The following is a 21,192-nucleotide window of genomic DNA, read 5'->3' as shown; positions in this document are numbered from 1 at the left end:
GGTAAAGACTAGGGGGTCCTCAGGCATTCAGGCTATTTTGACATAATTATAATGGGAGGTGTCTAATCGTCTCCAAAGTGGTCCTGTGTTTTTTCCCCCCTTTGGTAACTTTCCATTCAAGGAATCAATATGCCTGTGTGTGTGATCTCTGACACTCAGGTGTCAAACCCCAAGGGAATGAGGAGAGTGAGACAGAAAAGCCTCCTCTGGCAGAGGCAGTGTATAATCTTCTGGTCTCAGAGCAGCCGGCTTTCAGCCATTCAGACACTTCTGAATATCGTGTGAATGCCACACCTTGTAATCCTTGAGGTCTGAGCAAGGGGGCTGACTTGGTTCTACCAACTGCAACCTCAAGGAGTAGGATTGTCTTTTATTCAAACCATATCTCCATCATTGGTAATAACAATGAATGGCACATAAGCTCTCAAGAAGTATTTATTCAGTGGAAGAAATCAAGTATTTTAATGTGTTGGCTTTATACTTTAAATGTACATAAACTTCTTAACTATTAAATAATAACAGAATATTTATTTATTTTTTCCATCCCAATGTCACGAGTAGCGTATTTCAAGGGTCTTTGTGAGGAAATGTTGGTGGAGAACTGAGTATTGAGCTGTCACTGCCCAGTGGGACAGTGCATTTTAATTTAATACCAGATATTACTCTATAATTCTTTCTCCCCAACCCCTGCATTTTAAATAAGATCATCCAGTGTCTCCCTGAAGAAAGACTAACAAAATTTGGATGGATGCATTCTCTGTAACAAAGTACCTCCTTAAGCCAACAAGCCTTTTTGTTGAATGTAGCTGAGAAGGCACTTTGAAACATACCAAGAAACTTAAATGATCACATTGTGGTGATAATAGCTACCCCAAGGAAAACGTACCAGCAAAATCAATTTAAAAGCCAATTTACTGTTTGACCTTAGCAAACTCATCTGACCTTCCTTGCAACCAGTTAAAAGATTAATAAAATATGATCAATAATGGCAAAGAAAACCTACAGTCACCTACACTGGGCCGTGACTATGAACTTTGCTCTGTTGTGGGGGAAAATACTGCCTCTTTGGTGTTAAAGTCGATCAAGATTATATGGGTTAGTTTCATTCATGCTACATAAATAGGGCATAGTGTTTGCCTCGTGTCCAAAACACTTTGGAATCTCTGTAAATGGTGAAGAGTAAGCTGACAAAAATTAATTTAAATGAGAGGCTGTGTGGGCGTTGATTTTGTTTTAGAATCAGATAAGCTTAATTTAAGTTCCTAGAATCTGTAACTACTATCTGTGTAAGTTTGGTCAAGTTCTGCCAACTTCAACTACTTTATTTAGAAAATGGAGGTAATCACAGAGTTGAGGTGAGAATTAAGTATATTTAAAAAATGGACAGCGCAGGATCTGACATGGAGTAAGCAATACCTGTAACAGTCATCGGTATTATTACTGGAGTGCTGCTGTTAGGATGAATTACGAACATATAGTTAGTAATTACACGGGGTATCACTGTATACACTTTGTGAACTAACATCATTTCTGTCTGGTTTTAATCTCATGCCCTTTTGTTTTCCTTCTTACAATTCTCGCACATTTCTAATGCATGTTATCTTGTTATATTTTATGCATTAATATTAAGTGCTTTAATTTATTTGATGACAAGATGGGGTTTAAATAAATGTGTAGGTGGATAGATCTAAATTTTTAACTATGTAAATAATACATGTATATACAGCGATCTTGGGCTAGAAATTACAAAATTTCACAAGATCTCATACAATTTTTATTTTCCATAATGAAAGAGAGGAAGTAGAGGAAGTGATGTCAAAGGTAAGCATAAATCAGCTAGAATTTAAGCTTTACAAGTGTATGGACTTTGCCCTGTTATTGTCTGGAACAGTGCTTGATATACAGGACTTTAATGAATATTTGTGAAATGAACACATAAATGAAGTCAGTGGGTGTTACTCAGTGCTTCACGTACAGAGCAACGGGCCAAGCCCCCGGGGGAATAAAAGATTTAAAACAAGCAAACCTAGCTCCCCTTTCTGGAACTTGCCATAGAGTATAGAAGACAAATCCCCAAAGAAACAACGATTGTAAGTCGGTTGGCATTGTGATGGAGACTCAAACGCATGGGTCTGCGTGTGTGTTGGGGTTAACAGTGGGTGTTTGAGGGGTGTGCGACGATTCCAACTGGGAGAAAATTTGACAGACTCTGAATACTATTATCAACAAGGAAGATTCTGAGTAGCACCTGGACGCTAATTTTAAGCAACATTTAGAATACTTTTTTAAAATAATGTAACTCTGACCTCATGAAGCACTGACTTCCTCAGATGGCAGATGGTCACCCCATCATAGGGAACTGATTTAACCAAAAGCTGAAACTTTCTTCCCACAGCACTCATTGCTATAAGGTACCTACAAGTAATTTTGATGAGGAGGTGTATGAAATGATTTAAGTTTAGCACTTAGTCCCATGATAAAACGTTGTTTCTGAGAAATATGATACAATTTCCAACATATGAGACAGAATGGATTCTCTAATATAGTTTTCTCAGTACCGGCTGCATATTCTAAACACCGGGGAGGTTATGGGAAGGGAAGCAGAAAGGATAAAAAGGAGGAGGAGAAGGAGAAGTTGTCCAGCCTGACTCCAGGCTGATAAAAGCAGAATCTGTGGGAGCAAGGCCCAGGCATCAGTAATAAATAAAAATCTCCTGAGATGAATGCAGGTTGTTTCCATGTCTTTGTTATTATAAATAGTACTATTACGTATGAGCATGTATCTTTTTGAATTGGAATTTTCTCTGGATATATGCCCAGGAGTGGGATTGCTAGATCACAGTGTTCTCCATAGTGGCTGCACAAATTTATATTCCCAGCAACAGTGGAGGAGGGTTCTTTTTTCTCCATATGCTCTCTGACATTTATTATTTGTAGACTTTTTGGTGATGGCCATTTTGACTGGTGTGAGGTGATACCTCATTGTAGTTTTGATTTGCATTTCTCTAATAATTGGCAATATTGAGTATCTTTTCATGTGCTTGTTGGCCATCTGTATGTCTTTTTTGGAGAAATGTCTATTTAGGCCTTCTGCCCAGTTTTTGATTGGATGATTTGGGTTTGTTTTTTTTTTTTTTTCTATATTAAGCTGTATGAGCTGTTTGTGTATTTTGGAAATTAATCCCTCGTCAGTTGCATCATTTGCAAATATTTTCTCTCATTCTGTAGGTTGTCATTTCATTTGGTTTATGGTTTCCTTTGCTGTGCAAAAGCTTTTAAGTTTAATTAGGTCCAATTTGCTTATTTTTGCTTTAATTTCCATTACTCTAGGAGATGAATCCAAAAGAATATTGCTGGGATTTATGTCAAAGAATGTTCTGCCTATGTTTTCCTCTAGGAGTTTTATAGCATCCGGTATTATGTTTAAGTCTTTAACCCATGGGGCTTTTCTTGTCATGAGCTGAGATGGATGGAAGTTTGAAGTGTTGATAATGGATAGTGTGATTAGTTATTTCTTGTTCAATCAAGAGGTAGAGAGCACACAGAGCATTTAGTAGCTGGAAGAGTGGAACTAAATAATGGGAATGAATTGGATTCCTTTTAAGAATGAATATAAAAAGAATATAAAAATAATTTATGAGGAATTGTGAAATAATAAATGACACTGAAATTGGACATATGGGAGAAGACGTAAATGGTCAATGAAGTAGCCCTTAGCAACTATTAGAGGAGGCTTTTTTATTACAGATGTACTTTTTTTGTAAGCTTGTTGAACTCCAGAAACTTGTCTTATGTATTTCAGATGCTCAAAAACATTTTAGTTACTAATACCCCAGTAACATTAAACATACCGACTTGCTCCCTATTTAAACCAGATTAATTCTGGAAAAATGAATACATGAATGTGCTAAATATCCTTCAAATAAATATCTTATCTGCATATGTAAGTCTAAGATTGCTGGATTTTTTTTTAATGCCTTCTGCACACTTTAGACACACACTGAGTCATTTAATTGGAATTAGGTGCATACTGAAGAAAAATGTCAAGTTTCCTCTTATTTAGTGGGTTATCTGTTTGAAGCAGAAGCCAAGTGGTAACTGAGGACACTTGAGGGTCACATAATCCAACTGAAGAGTCCAAGACCCCACTACTCACCCAAACCAGCCTTCCACAGTACGTACAGTCTCAGAGGCAACTGTGAAAGTGGAAAAATGTGTGTACTTTTCTTTGAAAGAGTTCTTACCAATCTTGTTTCTTGATGAATAAATATGAGCAAAGACAAAGTCAACTAATTTAAACTATTGCTTTTATTATAATTACACGGGAGCACAAATAAATAAGCACAAAAGTATTGCAAAATATTGCCAATGCACTAAAGAAAACAATTTCTTTTCAAACAACATCTGGTTACTTCAGTAGTATCAAAGTACATTTATAATTACATGTTACCTAAAAAAATCAAGTACAAAAATTAAAAGAAATGAAAACATCAGTGTTTATATTATTATGTATATAGAAATGGCTAACAACACATGAGTGAGAAATCTGTTATCTAATGCTTATTTGCACAACTTTTCAGGCACATACCTGACATTTTTAATGGATTATGAAAAATGCAATATGACGTTCAGATTTTTAGATACCGTAAACATGTTACGTTGGAATGGATGTTAAATGGTTTCTTTTAAAAACCCTGTCTTTTAAAAAGGTAGTGCCATTATCCACTAAAAAACATATTATTTGATATCATTTTCTCAATAGCTATTTGTTTCAATTTCTTGAAAAGAGCAAGAAAGTAAACATACAATTGCTAAATACGTAAACACATTTTCAGTGCAAAATAACAAGACCTGTGACTTTACTGTGCTTTGTTTTTCATAATCACAGTGCACTTTACATAAACTGCTGCTACACTATAAATGTTAACTGAAGGAGCTCCAAACAAAAGAAGTGCATACTAAACGTTTTCATATTTATTATATACAGTATGTATACTGTATGTGGATGTATACATGTGTAAATGTAGATGCTTTTAGGGTGGGTAAACCCAGTCATATTTGGGAACAATTGAAAATTTCAAAAAGATTTTCATATAATTGAGTTGTTTGAGATAACTACAATATTTCTAACAATATTTCCCCCTAAATTTGAAACTTTATAATATTTAAAGGGAATGTAATAGGACTTTTATTTTTCAGATTACACACATTTTGCTACGATGTAATTGACCCAAATATCAATGGGTTTTAAATAAATCCAAACCCCAAGCCATAATGTTCAAGTCCAACATGGTAAAATGTGTTATCCTTTTACTGATTTACATAGACAGCATTACATACCTAGGTGTACATACAGAGGCTTACACTTATACATAGTTTATACTTTGACATCAATTTTCATATGTTTTAGTATTTTGTTTTGACTACACACTTGATTGAAAAAAGAGAATAGCATATATAAACACATTAACGATGTTAAACACATGTGATATTGTATATCTTCCTAAAAACAATTGGCTTTGTTTTGAAAACATTAATAATTGCATAACCAAGCTCTTTGAAGGCAGGGGCCGCATCTTTTTGAACCCTTAATGCCAAATCCTTCAGAAATGTTTTAAGATAACTGATATAAGTTGCTCAGTAAATGAACTGTTAAGTGAATAATGGATTAATAACAAATTGCTCACATTCTAGAGTTAGCTATGTATTTTCCCACACAAGGAAGATTTAGTGAGTTAACCTTAACTACGATAGGTACAATTTTTCTTTCACTTCCATTAAAGTTTGGGACACAATGAATTGTGAATTTCTATCCTATTCTATTTCTACTTCTTTGCAAGAGTGCATTATCTCTCAACTCAGATTACTTGCTGTTAAAATCATAAGGATGTTTTCTTAATTTCATAGGTAGCCCTAATTAGCTTGCAAGCTCTTTTTTATTTTAGGCAAGTGACTCACCTTAACATAGAAGTGATACTGAAATTGTGTTGTATGCGCATTGTTCTGATGTCTTATTTAATTAATTAAAACAATTAAAACCATAGGTCTGTTTAGTTTTGTTGATTTGATCGCCAAATTTGCTCATAAGAGTCAAACCAAATTGTATGTAAGGACAAGGCCTAAGCCAAAATGTAGCGAGAAAAATGTTTCTCTACTCTCCAGAAGCATTCAAAGAAAGCTATTTGGAACCTCAGTGCCTCTGAAGCCTCAGTGTCACCATTTCGAACAGTGAAGTTGTAACTAGTTGCATCCAGACAGTTACTGTGTATTTGAATGTGTATAGTCTTTAAAACTATAAATTTTAACCCCTTAATGTTTTATTTTGTTTCACTTTCATGACTTTTTTAAATAAGTGGACATTCACTTTTACACAAATCAGTCGCTTTTCACTCCCATCTTGCTTCGACAGCATAAACACAAGGGAAACGTTTGGCAATGTTTACATAAGGAACTACGGTTATATCTCAGAAGGTGCTGGCTCTGGAATTGGGCAGAAATGCAAAATTTGATTTTTTTTTCCCCTTCCATCAATTCTAAAGAAATTTATCTCTTCTAAGAAGTTTTTCACACATAAAAGCATCTTGCTGACAGCCGATAAAACTCTGTTTCTATAAAATTTGCCGTGAAAAGGTAATTTTTATAGGTATGAGCTCTTCCAACCTGATAACCATGCCATGATATGATTTGTTCTTTGGGACTGCTAAAAAAATGTGAGCTTTATCATTCCATAGCGTTCTGGCTGTAGGGGGAGATTTTTATCATCTGACCAAATTCATCCGTTGAAGTGTCCTGATTGACTGCCACCAGAGAGCAAGCTTGTTTTTCTCTCTATCCTAATGATCTTTTTTGCTCCACATAAAGAAACACTACACAAAGAGGAAATTAATCATAGGATGGCTATTGCCACATAAGCTAAGTCACCATGGTCAGCCATATAGGCACAGAATTCCATCTCTTGAGTCAAATACCAATTAAGCTGCTTTTCCAGGTCTTTCAGCTACTTCCCACTGAAGACAAGATTTGGAGAAATTAAGTGGAAATAGTTGCTTAAGGTCAGATTTTCAAGCAAGTTACCTTCTCAGGAAATAACTGGCTTAAAAAAGGAGCATATAAAACCTGGCTACAGCATGAGTTTGGCAGAACAAACGGAAATGGCTGAATCCAACACAAATCATTTTAGTAGCTTTTTGACAAGTGGCCAGTATTTAAAGAACTATCTTCTGCCTTATTCAAAGAGATATGGGAAAGATTGGCATTTGAAAAACACACTTGCATGTGTTACCTAAATAGAAATTTCAAAGGAATTCTCCATCATTATCATAATGAGCCTTATATATATAGATACACAGATCTAGATATATAGAGAGAGACATATCTATCTGTTTATATAATATATCTATATATATCAAATCATCATAATGATGCTGAGAATTGATGGCTTATAGATGACTGATTCATTAGCTAGAGTACACGTGGTCATAATAACTTAAATCAGGATAACAACTTGGGTCATAAACACATTTTATCTCAATTCTGATTTTACGCATTTTCATCACTCTTAGACTTGTACTCCACTGATCGTTGGGTTTGAAACATGATCGATAATTGGTGAAATTTGGCAGCAGGGTTTATTTAGGCTACTTAACATCTCGCCATGATTTCCTGTACTTGTGACGCTGCTTTTTTTTTTTTTTAACCACCTCAGTTATTCAAGCAAAACCTAAAACTTCAATAAGCGTTTTATGTATACAGTTCTCGCACTGAGTTCTCCTCCACGCGTACACGCGCACACATAACAGATACACATGCTCCCCCTTACCTTATTTTCCTTATACTTTCAGAATTCTTGTTGGGCATCAAAATATACATTAATTATAAAATATTAAAAAAGTATTTTATAACATTTCAAAGGCTTGAAAGAAACTATTACTGATAAAGCGTTACTACGCCTTTAGCGATATAGATTACAAAAATTCCCTAACTCCTGCTATATTTGGTTTTACTGAGCAGCATGGTACTATTGCTGTCAAAACCCTTACAAGGAAAACCGCTATGACAATAACTTCAAACACATACCTTCTCTCTCAGAAATATAATACTAAATTGATTGTTAAAGAAGAATCACATACTGTCAATTTCAGGAAGCATAAATAGTAATTTAAATATACAAAATATATGTGATAGTTTCCTTTTTATTCACCCATGGGGATATTTATAGTCGACTAACAAGTTACTCTTAAAAGATATATACGATTTGTTTAACTTAAACTTTACCAACACATAAAATTGAATCCAACCCGGCTCCCATCCCCTGCATTTCCTGTTTCTTCCTTGAAACAAAATAAACAATCGGTCATAATTCTTTGGTCATGGTGTCATAATCAGTAAGAATGGGTGTGATTGATGAAAATGCACAGAAAGTTATACCACAAAATATGGCGATGACTAGTTTGAAAAATTAACATGAAATACTACTCCATTAATGGACCTAAATTTTAAGATTGGTATTGAGTGGACTAATATGTAAACTCGTCTGGTTCAAAGCTTATTGATCATTTTCTAGGGGAAACAGACATACACATGAAAAGTTACTTAAAAATAATGATTGCAGTGGCAACATAATGCCGCTGTTCCCACCTTCTTGAAAGTAGTCCTGCTATTTACCCTTTGATTCCTTGTTCCTTCCATTGTCACAGTGAACCCTGGTCTCCTCCAATCAGATCTATGATGCAAGGACGGGTATCCCTAAAGTCATTTCTGAAGGAAATGTTTTCTGCTGGGATGTCCAAATATATGCTCGCAACTTTTTCTGGAGTCTGACTAACCATTGCTTAGTACAAACAAGATGATACTGATGAGAAATTCTTATAAAGCCAATGTAGCAAAAATATCGGTGTTGATGTGATGTGGACGTCCAAATTCAGCATCACATTTGCGTTCATTTCCTGTCAAACCCTTAAAAACTTACAAAGCAACAGATGTTCTGAACGAATATGATATTCAACTGCTACATTACTAGCACCAGATCATATATTATGTGATTGAACATAATTTATATGTGAGCTCAGGTACAGAAACCAAATGTGGGCAGACAAAAAACACACTTTAAATGCAAAAATTAATAATAAAAGGCATCAAGGGATTACATATAAAAGAGATAACAAACCAGTTAATACCGAAATTGTTTCATATAGTAAAACTCTTGATATTTCTGTAATTTGTATACGTATAACGTGTGTTATTTCAGGTGTCACCCATAAACTTGTAAAATATTTACATCTTACTATCTTCTGGATTCAAAATAATCCGTGATAAATAAGTGTGCCTTAATTGCAAGGAAATAGACGTTTTATCTTGAACTTGCCACGAATAGGCACAGCTTCCCATGGGTTTTCCAGGGAAGTGCTGGCATTCCATTCTGACAGGGAAAAAGTGTAACAGTTACTTATCACATGACCGAGTCGACCTCCCTCTTCCTGTTAAGGAACGTGGAGCTCACGCCATCCTGCACACGGTCAGATGGCAGTGTCCCAGAACACCGTCTGCTGCTTAGCGTAGGGTGGAGGGCTGTACTTCGCACCCGCATTCTTCTTCCAGCTGGGGAGGGTAGGCATGCTATCCTGTTTGCAAAGGCCCTTTTCCGTTTTCTGTCTAGCTTTTATTTCCTTGCACAAGCAACGCTTTTTCTCAATCATCTCAAGCATTGTATGGTCTCCATGAAACCACTGCATGCATGCCACCTAGCAAAAAACAAAGAGTGAATACAGAAGAAAAAAATGGAATGAAAGCAGTTTTTTTTTTTTTTTTGCACTGTGCTAGTATTTGTTTCAAAAAAAAATGTCAGCTGTTTGTATTTTTTGAAATTCTTAGAAAGCAAAATTAAAGCATGGGAACCATAAATAAAATGTATACTCGAACTAGTGGACATTGTGATATTATTAAATGATAACTGAAGCATGATATTTTTCCAATATGTTTTAAAAGCCCATGATACAGAGATAAAACCTTTTGTCAAATGTTTTAAGCCATTTGCCAAATATTTACCTATTATTTTTATGTTGACTTCATTGTCTTATGGGTCCCAATATGCCTAAGTTGAATTATTAGAATTACTTTTCAGTGAGATCTAATGAGTGAGATATGTTTTAAAGATTTTAATGAACATTTTCATTCTTAAAATAAAACTTGTGTTTGTTCATAGCATAAAGAATTAAGACTTTCAACTGTTTTCTCCCAAATCGAGCTTCAATGTGCATCTAATGCTTGGAATTTAAATACTTAAATAATTATTTTGCAAAGAAGTTTTGCTACACTGTTTGATGCTTCAGCAAATATCTAACTAGAATCATTGGCTTCTGCAATCATACTGACACAGATCCTAATTAGCTCCAGAACTTCAAAGAACCTGATTCGTCAGGTCAGTTGGGTACCAGGAGAAGGTTCAGTGCTGACTATGTATTGATGCGCATACATATATTTCTGGACAGGTAAACACTACTCCCAGGTGTACAAGGCCATGTCCACCAACAACTGTTCTTTGGAACGGAGCTAGTTGGCTGAGTCTGCCACAAGCACAGCAGTGTGACTGGGCCGTGGACCCAGGATGGGGACGCTTACAATTAATTGTTTAAACAAATCTGCTTTATGATTTGAAGGGTGCAAATAGCTCACTTGGAGTCACTAAATTTGATGGAACGATTTTAGGAAAACAATCAGCAAATACTTCAGGTTAAGTTTTGATGTGAACAAGGCAAAACCGAATTCTCACAATTCTTAATTCTTTCTGGAGAAGGCAGAACTCCGAGCTAGAAGACTGACTCGAATACTGGGTGTGTCAAATTTCCACTGGCCACTCCATTTCTGTTTCTTTATCCAAATCACTGACTTTATAATATCTTAATTTCAGAAGTAAGTATAAGGATCAAACTGGATGATGAAGGTGAAGTCATTTTTACAAACAGTAAAACAAATCCCACAAATTATTATTCTAATACCAACATGTACCTAGCGACAGTTTTTTCATACCTGCTCTCTGCCAGGCATGTGGGAAGAGTTCCATATATGTTACATTAAATTCTCCCAGCCACACTGAAAGTTAGGATTTAGCTACGCGCAAATGAGAAAGCTGAGTCTCAGAAAGTTTAAGGTACTAGATCAAGGTCACAGCTTATTGGCTATGATACAGACCTATGTCAAACTAAAACTGTCCAACTTCAAAGTGAATAGTGTTTCTACTACAGCATGCTCCATCTCCTGAATATGGTTTAGAAATTATAATAACAGTTATTGTTGTATGTACTACCATTTCCAGAGGCTATTCAAAAATGCACATGTATTTATAGGTTTATGAATGGATAAAAATTGCTTATCAAATAAATCAAAATCAATGGCTTGGACTTAGATTCCAGAAGATGATATTCTTAGGTAAATATCCTGTATGTAAGGAGCCTAAGTTGATATAAAGTTCCGTGAAAGAACAGGCTGTGTCTGATGCCCTTTGGGTCCTCTAGCCCTTAGCCCAGGGCCCTGGACATCAGTGCTCACTTTTTAAGTAAAGTTCTAGTGAAGTTCTGCCCAACAGGTTTCTGTCTCAACAGGCAATTATTAAAGTGACTTGGAAATTTTTCAAAGATTTATTATGTTTTATAACATGATAACCTAGGCAATAAAAATACAGTAAGTCTATTTTGGTGGAAATACAAGCAAAATTTATTGAGTAACTATAAACTGTCATAAGTGGAATTTATAACACAATTTCCAGAGGGCCAACCCCAAATCGCATTCATCTCAGTAGCCCCAACATGCAGAACAGAGTCATTTCACTCTCAGTAAAAGTTTTAGGAAGGCATTGAAGCCATCACCATTGAACAATTTTTGTTGCTTCTCAGAAACTCAGATAATTTTTTCCTAATGAAATCTCACTGGATTTTACACATTCCAGGAAAATTGCAAAACATCAAATCTTTAAGGTAATATATTTACAGCATTATTTCAACATTTGCAATATATTTACTTGTCCACACAAACATTAAATAATCTATTACCTAATTTTCTTTAATATTTTTAGGGTATGAGTCAGTATATGCAACTGCAAAATAATAATTTTCCGGGATTGCCCTGACAACAGTGTCACCAATATATTTCATAGTTGTGATCACAGTTCATAAATGCATTACATTATCTATAATAAGTATGTGTTTTCAGTCAATTAGAAGTTTATGCTATATGTCAATATACTAAGAATAATCCATTCTTTAAAAATCTAAAGAATAGGTGTTTAAGAATAAAGAGTTATAAAATACAGTTTTTCATATTCTTTACATTTTTATTTTAGAATATTTATATATCCACATGATTGCAATATAATGGCTCAAAATATAAATAGAAGAAAATCAACCATTTTTTCTTTCAGACTGACCCTGCAATATTAAACTATCTTCTTTTAGGGGCCAGACGTATGGTCAATAAAAATGCTGAGAGAAATCACTGCCCAATACATGAAAGAGGGCTAGGCATTCTAACAAAATTCAAATACAGGTTGTCAGAAGATAGCCAATTAAAATATTTTTAATTTTGATAAGTTTAACAAATATGTCCAGTTTGGAATAGAATCTTCACATGTTAAATTTGCTATTGAACTTTTTTTTCTCATTTAAAATAACCCCCAAAATTATTATGTTACAATGATATGAATGAGTGATACATGGAATTCATTTGAGGGGAGATAAATCTGTTTTATATATTTATTTTTAAAGACACATGTTTTTTAGTAATTTTTTTCTGGAGGGTACACATTCTTTTTAATTCCCCAAGTTAAACTCAATGATACTTCTATGCCTGTTGACATGGCTAAATCCATCTCCCTTAAAGTGAGTCAAATATTATATCCTATTCTTGCAATAAGATGTTATACTTCAATTCATTACTTCAGATATAACAACTAGAATGTTTAGTCATTCTATGAAGTGTGTTAAGATTACTACCCATAAAGGATATCTAGATGTTCTGTTTTTTTATTTATTTATCATTAAATTCTTCATATCTAATTTAAATTTAGCTGTAAAATTCCATTCCATTTCACCCTGACATTGAATGAACTCAGTGAGTCCATCTACAACTAATTTGAAATTAAGCCTAGAACAGAAATTCTTTCAGTTTAGTTATTTAATCAAGTGGCCTGTTTCTTATCTTTAATCTGAATGCATTTCTTGGATGCCCCACATAGGGAAGAAAAAAAAACAAACACAGGCAAGTAAGTATACATTGGGAGATAGTTGTTCAATTAACATGAACACACTTACATAGCTTGGATAAGATTTTCATATTATCAAGATTCAGCAGAGGCCAATGATCTTGGCTAATTTCATGAGGATAAAATCAAATGAAGTTCTTCCTCAAGAAGGTGAAACATAATAAATCTTCACTACATAAATGGAGTCTATACACAGTGACTTCTTTCCAAAGAGTATGGAAAGGAGGAGGAGAGAAACTTCACAGTGAAGAGACCTGGAGAGCACTATCTACACCGCACTGGCTGATCAGCAGTGATGAGTGATGCCGACAGTACGCACCCTTGATATGATGTGAAGAGAAGGGCATTTTACCTCTGTGATCTTCCTCCCCAAAATCATAACTCCAGTCTAACCATGAGAAAAACACCAGACAACCCAAAATGAGAAACATTCTATGATACAGCAGTCCAGTAATCCCTAAAACTGTCAAGGTCATACAAGATAAGGGAAGTCTGAGGAACTGTCACAGTTTAGAGAGGACCAAGGAGACATGATAAGTGAAGTTGATGGACGTGGTATCCTGGAAGAAATCTTGAAACTAATAATAAAAACCAAGGAAATCCAAATGAAGTATGGATGCAAATAATAATGTTTCAGTATTGATTCATTAGTTGTGACAAAAGCACCATGATAATGTAAGATATTAACAATAGGGGAAACTGGACATGGGGTATACAGGAACCCTCCATGTATCCCTTTGCAGCCTTTCTGTAAATTTCAAACTATACTAAAATTTTTAAAAATATATTTTAGAAAATAACATGATAGGACCATATTTTTTCCAAAGAATATGTAAGTGTGTATTTCATTCTTTTATATGGAAGTAACATGGTAGAATGGAAGAGTTAAATGACTTGACTGGGATCTTGATCGTTGTGTGGCATTGAAAAGTCATGTATCTCTCTAAATTTGCATATAATTCCTATATACATTATATATATGTGTGTGTGTGTGTACATGATTTATATATACATAGATGTACACTGGAACACTTTATATATATTATGCATATTTGTATACCACACTTCACAAGGTTGTAGGAAGCAGTAAACTAATGCATGCAAAGAGATTAAAAACTGTAAAGTCCCATACATTGATCATGATCTAATCTTCCGATCCTTCAATGCATCAGGAATGGCACAAATGAGAAGGAATTTTAATTCACTTCAACAATTACTTTCTCTAAGAAATAAACTGAGTACTTCCTGATATTGGGTATATTTTATCCAACAAACAAAGAAATCGTGAGATTTTTTCCAATAATAAATCTCCCTAATATTTATTTAAGGTATCCAATTTTTCAAAATATGTAAAACATAAAGAGAAAAAAATACTCTGAAATAAGCACTTGGAGCATTTCAGTAATAAACATGATAGCAGAATAAAACTGATACAAGCATATGTATCTCTATTGATTTTGACTATTATGCTTCATGAGTTAGCACATGAAAAAATGTCGTCAAAGATTTAGGAGACAGGAAACAGTGTTGAGCTGGTGCCTCGTTGGCTTTGGAATTAAGTTTAGCTGGGAGTCTTACGATTTGAGAATCAAATTTAATTTCTGAGACAATAGACACAACACCAATACTCATCTTCAGATGCTCAGGGTTGGGCGGGGTGGAAATCTACGGGTTCCGGAAGTTGCTCTCTTTGGGCCACCTTCTCCCACCTGGATGGATAGCCCATTTTATAAGACATCGTCATCCAGCAGGGGGAGTGTAAGCCTGAATCTGGCTGGAAAGGAAGCTAGAGTTACCAAATTTCTCTGAATTTTCCCTTTACCCTGAAGAAAATTTCTCCAAGGGAGGATGGGCTGTGTTAGTGGGGAAGCAAGGAAGACCAGGCCGGGAGCCCAGCTGCCGTGGCAGGGTGGGGGCGGGGAATCTGAGAAGCGGAAGCAACTTCTTCAGGAGTTATGGGAGGTGGCAGGTCACTCTGACCTGCGCTTCTTCCTGTCCTTAGGAGTGAGTCACACACAGGTTAGCCAGAGGTGTTGGCGATCTCATCAAAAATGCTCTTCCTCTCCTATTTAGTGGGCAAAGAGATTGATTCTTTATTAACAAAACATACATAAAGAAGAAACAGGTAAGCACCATGGCTTTTTTTTACATCTGTCTTCAAGATCACGGGCAGGGATTGGCCAACTACAACACATTTCCCAAATAAAGTCCATTGCCTGTTTCAGTACAGCCCATGAACAAGAACTTTAAAGTTTTTAAATAGTTGAAAAGAAAACAAAAGAAGAGTATTTCCACGACAGATGAAAATGATATGAAATTCAAATGCCAGTGTATACACAGTTTCCACTGGCCTCAGATAAGTCCATTTGTTCATGGATTGTCTCTGGCTACTTTCACACTATTGACTAGAGTTGAGTTATTGGGCCAGATACTATGGTCCATAAAGCCTAAAATATTTACTGTCTGTCCCTTTAAAGAAAAAGTTTGCTAACTTACTAAGTCAATAGCCAATTAACCCTTAAATTACATATCTACTGGAACTGCCTGATAGAAGAACAAAGAGGGTAATACCAATATTGGTATTATAGAAAGGACTATAGAACCAAATCAAGAGCATTGATTCATATACGTTCACAATATTTTTCATATCAAGTTTGGTCCTTTAGATAAATCATAAAGGATGAGGTTTACTTTTAAAGTCATCTCTGACAATTGGTTTAGACTAACTGGGCATATTGACTACACATTTTACATCATTATAAGGAAAAACAGGAATGTTGGAATTGAAGAAATAAAGTGGATAATCTGGTTTAAAGTCTTTAAATAAGAGATTTAATACAAGGTCAACCCTTCCTTTGAGTGACTCTGCAGTGGTTATTTGCTTGTCTGTCATGTGTCACAGTGGTGATTCCAGTTCAATATAAAAGTTGTTTTCAGAATTAAAAAAAAATAATTTTAGTAATTTATATTTCTTTTCTTCCTTCCCAACTATATTTTGGAAAGAAGGGGTCATCTTTGCATAATATACACAACAACACAGGCCCTCAACGGGCCTTTTGAAATTGACAAAGCAAAGTGATGGAGGGGTTATAACTATCTGCACCTGTCAGCAAATTCACAAATTATTACCTAGCTATCAATAATAAATGATCAAATCTATGTTCGTTGATCATTACAGAGAAAGAAAAATGTCTTTTTCTTTGAAAGAGTAAAGCTTACTCTATGTATTTATATGTGCCTCTACCTATCTATGCATATGTATTTGTATAAAACAATTGATATTTTGAAAGTGCATTGAGGTGACCTAACGTCACAGTTTTTTCTATGGTAAAACTTAAAAGGCAGAGTCAATAATCCATGTGACTTTACAACTACTTAGAAACACCATTTCTTTCCAAAATACAGTATACACGTAACTCTTGAGTTTTATAGCAACGTCCTTTCATCAAGACCCAGGTCACAAGTCACTTTCAAGGACAGAGGCTGGTTTCAACTATTGTCCTAAACAGTGAAAATTACAGCTGTTTGCAAGCTCTGCCAATACACTGCTCATCTCTCTGCAATAACAACAATCCTATTTTGGGGTGCAGCTTTGATTTCTTTCTATCTTAGGAGACAGTATAAGGTAGATAGAATGGGTATCATGACCTGGTTTTACCACTTATTAGTTGTGAGATGTGGGACAAATCATTTAATCTTCCTGAGAACTTGTTTATCTGTAAAATGAAAATAATAAGACCTCAGATTTGTCGGGAAGATTGCATGTAATAATTTAGCGTCTACCACGAAGTGGAAACAAAAATATAAACTCCTCTACCCCAGCAGACTGAGTTTTTTTTTTTAAGACAGGGGCTCTACAGTGAATGTCACATCTTTCCCTTTAGCACAAGGAAGTATGTCAAAACGCTCATGCAATGAATGAATGAACAAATGAAAACTGACAGCCACTCAAACAGGGCAGTGAGAATATTAGTAGCATTAGCACTGAGTTGTGTTACTGAAAAAAAAATGAACAAATAAGCGAACAAAAATCTTACTCATTTTATGTGTTGAAAAGAACTCTTGGATTTCCGTATTTACTTTTATTAGCAGCGAGTTGAATGTATTTGGATATTTCACAAATGTTTAGTAACAGAAGAGTGGATCAAGACCTTAGTTTATTCTTTTTTTTTCTAATGAGGGGATAATTTTACTTACAGATTTATATATTTTCTTAATTTAGGATACTTATATATTATTTATGTTAACAATTTCTAGTATTTGACACTTCATAATTAGTCATTTAGGTTATTACTTAATAATAGATGTTTCTAATTTTTATGTAGTCAAATCAGTTGAATTTTTTCAAAATGTCTCCATGTTTGAATTCTTCAAGGTTTCTTAAACTTTTTGACAACTATAAATACAATTCTTTACATTTTTCAGGGCTTATGGTTTACCGTACTCTTGAATTTACCTTTCACTTATTTTGTTTATATTCTTCCTTGTTGCTAACGGTACATTGCTTGGGAAGGGAAAATATATTTCATAAGAAAAATTGTGTTTAAAAGAATCATTACATTTCATTAAAAGAAAATAAATGTCTGTTTTGAAGGCTGTCTGGAAGCCTACTGTATGCACACACACGTGCACCCATGAATACATACATACATTTCATATATATTCATAAACATACATATGGATGTGTGTATAAAAGTGTGCAGCATACAGTGTGTTTATATGTATGTATTTGTGTGTATATTTGTGCATAAGGGTATATATCATAGAGATATGATTAAATTACTGTTACCTCCTCTAGGTTTCAGAAAACAAAATTATAAAAGTTTTGCTGAAAGAAAATGTGTGTCAGTAATGTCACTGAAGAAGAAACAGTAGGCTAAAGCTAATAAAATCTCGTACCTTGAGGCTTTTGATCCACCTCAAGGAATACTCTCAAAACTTCCTTGAATGATTTTATAAAAGTTCTGAAATAACCTAGCCTGTTACATTCACCTTTGACCAAGTGGCTTTGGGAAGAAGGATTGTCACAATCTGAGTAATAATCATAAGAACATCAACAGTGTAATTATAGCAGCAACCGTGATTTATTGGTTATAAACCATGTTCCAGACACTCAACTGGCACTTAGCATATACCAATTCCTTTAAAGCTTAATAACTGGATAAGATGCCTTATGGCTCTTTGTTAGATGATAAATGGAGGCCTACAGAAGTTAAGTAATACGTATAGAATCATATTCCTAACAGAAGGCAGAATTAGAATTGGAACTAGATATACCAAATGCTAGTCTGTGCCCTGATCATGGCACTGGATTGTCTCAGCTCATTAGGATTAAAGCGGCCACACTGAACACACACACACACACACACACACACACACACACACACAACTGCCAGAGTACTTTCACTTCAGAGAGCCGACAACGAGGGTGAGTGTGCTGGATTAAATAAAGGGGGTAAAGTTTGCCACTGAAGGACTGAAAGATTAATAGAGGATTTATAAGCTGTGAAAACGTTGGTGGCTGCAAAGCTTTGAACCTGTCATTACTGTCATCACAGCATCCTCTCATCTTCGTAGTTGTCAAGGTCACGGGCACAATCATCATTGCAATTCCTCTCAGTGAGCAAGGCACTGTATGAACACTCAGCCCGCTTCATTCCATTTTAGCCTCAGCATAACCCTGTGGTCACCATATTCGGGATGAGAAAATCAAGTTTAGAAGAGGTTCAGGATCGCTTAGCTGTGTCTAGAGACAGATCCTGTACTGGGCGTGAAAGGGGTTATTAATAGAGCAGAACACAGTAATCTCCCTCCCTGGGTAACGCTCTCCATCCATAGCTCAAGTTTCTTGCCTCCAACGCACAAGAATACATCCCTAAGGCCCCACAATATTTGCACTTGATCATATTTAATATCCCAAGGTTAAGCTGCCAAGGTAGTGCTCTGTCTTCACTCTCCCTCCTTCCTGGCTTCCTTCTTGAAGAAGTTAAACACTTCTAAAGCACTTAATGGACGGAGCATCCTAATGAGAGATGTGTCCGAGTGGTGAATAGTAGCAATCCCCAAAGCAGTAAGAACAAAGTGTCCTTTCTTGCTATGTAAGAATACCTCCATCTGATCTCACTTTTGAAATGCTAACTGGCTGGTTGTCCTTCCGTATAATTGTGTGTGGATAATACAGTAATATGTTACCCGCACCGGATACTTCACCAAGGGAGCCCCTCTGAAAGTATTTTTCTTTTTCCTTCACCACCCACAGCTCAATCTCATTTCAATAAGTACCTTTTCCTCAGTTTCATGGCAGCAAACAACATAGTCGTCCTCCCACACATATTTGCACATCTCCAAGAATATCGACAAGTAGAGTAAAATGTTAGTGTCTCTCAACTGAGTTGCACAAAAATGTTAGCTGATTCAATGAGTGGCCTTAGGAGAAGAAGCCCAAGAAAGGCTGCCTAAAAGAAAAAGTCCATGGATGGTTTTCACACCACCATGAAAGAAGATGCTAACTGCATCAAACCACCGTTTTATCAACTCTTCACTACAGCAGAATTTTAGAGAAGAATTGAATTTCAACATCTAGAAAAATGGAAGTTTTAAAACATTTAAAAATGCATAACATTTTTATAACACCAAATGATGACTAAATGCAAAAAGCAAGTTGTCAAAATAGAATGTTAACTTTGTATCTCTTGTGAACAAATGCAAAATGCAAAGTGGCAATTCTTCGTGGCTTAGCACTTGTTCCCTGGTGAAAGACTGTGTTCAGTCATACAATGGAAACCTATCTATCTAATAATGCCCCGTCCAGCCAGGTGTGAGTGGCATGGCACCTGCCTCTCTATGCATGTACACAGAGCATATATATATGTATATAGATGTAATAAGGAGGTTTATCTGTGGAAGCATACAAATACAACGACTTCGAGGAATAATGATCAAATTGCATGAGAAAGAGTTGATTTATGAGATAGTTCTCAAGTGTCTGAAATTGACTCAAAGTGTTGCTGCATTAAAATCTGTATAAAGTTGTGAAGGGCATAAATAATATATACAATGATATATGATATTCCTATGGCAAAATGAAAGATGAGGCTTTTCAGATGAATGTTGAACTGTGTTCAAAAATCAGAAATATTATGTCTATGGTATGTGTCCACAGGCAGAACCATTATGTCTATGGTATGTGTCCACAGGCAGAACCATGTATAATTTAAAAATATATATATATACACACACACACATATGTAAAACTTGATTTGCCTTTTCGCTATTTTATGACTATAAATATGAATTCTTTACCTTGGAAAGTAAAAAGACTATAGAAAAATTGTGATACATTTTTCCCAATAAAGAAGGCACAACATATTCCTCAGCAATTAACTCTAATAATGACTAAAGATACAATTTCAGCTGTTAATTGATTAAACTAATTGTAATAAAGAAAAAAAAAGACCTCTGAGCAGGTTTCAGAATTAATTTCTGTTTTTAAATGAGCAATATTTAAATGAGCAAATTTCTAAGTAGAATGCCTTAAAAAGACATTCCCTGAAGGAGCCAACTGTATTACAAGATAAAATTCAATTACAACAAATGTATTGATGTTTTCCATTAAGTATATTCTCTTAATCACTTAACATTAGCATTAATTTAATTTCAAGTTTAATTTCAACACAAAATATTGGTTTTTAATAGTGCAGATGGACTTGACCACAGATAAATTAGGGAGAATCACATCTCAATAAACATTTGTTTTATCTAAAGCAAGAGAGGGAAGATGAGAGACAAGGAGAATCAGCTAATCTTCAAGAAACAGGCCTTAATAATTGCTGGCTGAGCTAACAATTATTTTCAGATCTTATAACTTTGAATAGAACTGGGAAAGTACATCAAATATATTTTTTTCTCCACTAGAATGCATTGCCCAATATGAGCATAGA

At 35.0% G+C, this 21,192-nt stretch overlaps 1 protein-coding gene across 2 annotated transcripts in view; it reads right to left on the bottom strand.

Annotated features, from left to right (window-relative positions):
* Positions 1-9,312: 9,312 nt before the first annotated feature.
* The window catches only part of NYAP2 (neuronal tyrosine-phosphorylated phosphoinositide-3-kinase adaptor 2), a 138,745-nt gene continuing 126,865 nt past the window's right edge, over positions 9,313-21,192 (bottom strand). The window contains exon 4 of one of the 2 annotated variants that reach the window (XM_032480375.1): positions 9,313-9,740. In XM_032480375.1, the coding sequence (XP_032336266.1) occupies positions 9,516-9,740 (225 nt within the window). In that variant the 3' untranslated portion in view covers positions 9,313-9,515. Of the gene's footprint in view, positions 9,741-14,851; positions 15,318-21,192 lie in introns of those variants that run through there. The other variant, XM_032480374.1, reaches the window with a different exon arrangement.

Source organism: Camelus ferus, chromosome 5 (assembly GCF_009834535.1).
Source record: "Camelus ferus isolate YT-003-E chromosome 5, BCGSAC_Cfer_1.0, whole genome shotgun sequence".
NCBI classification, from domain to species: Eukaryota; Metazoa; Chordata; class Mammalia; order Artiodactyla; family Camelidae; genus Camelus; species Camelus ferus.
The sequence above is the reverse complement of the archived record's forward strand: the minus strand, read 5'-3'. Positions and strand labels throughout refer to the sequence as shown.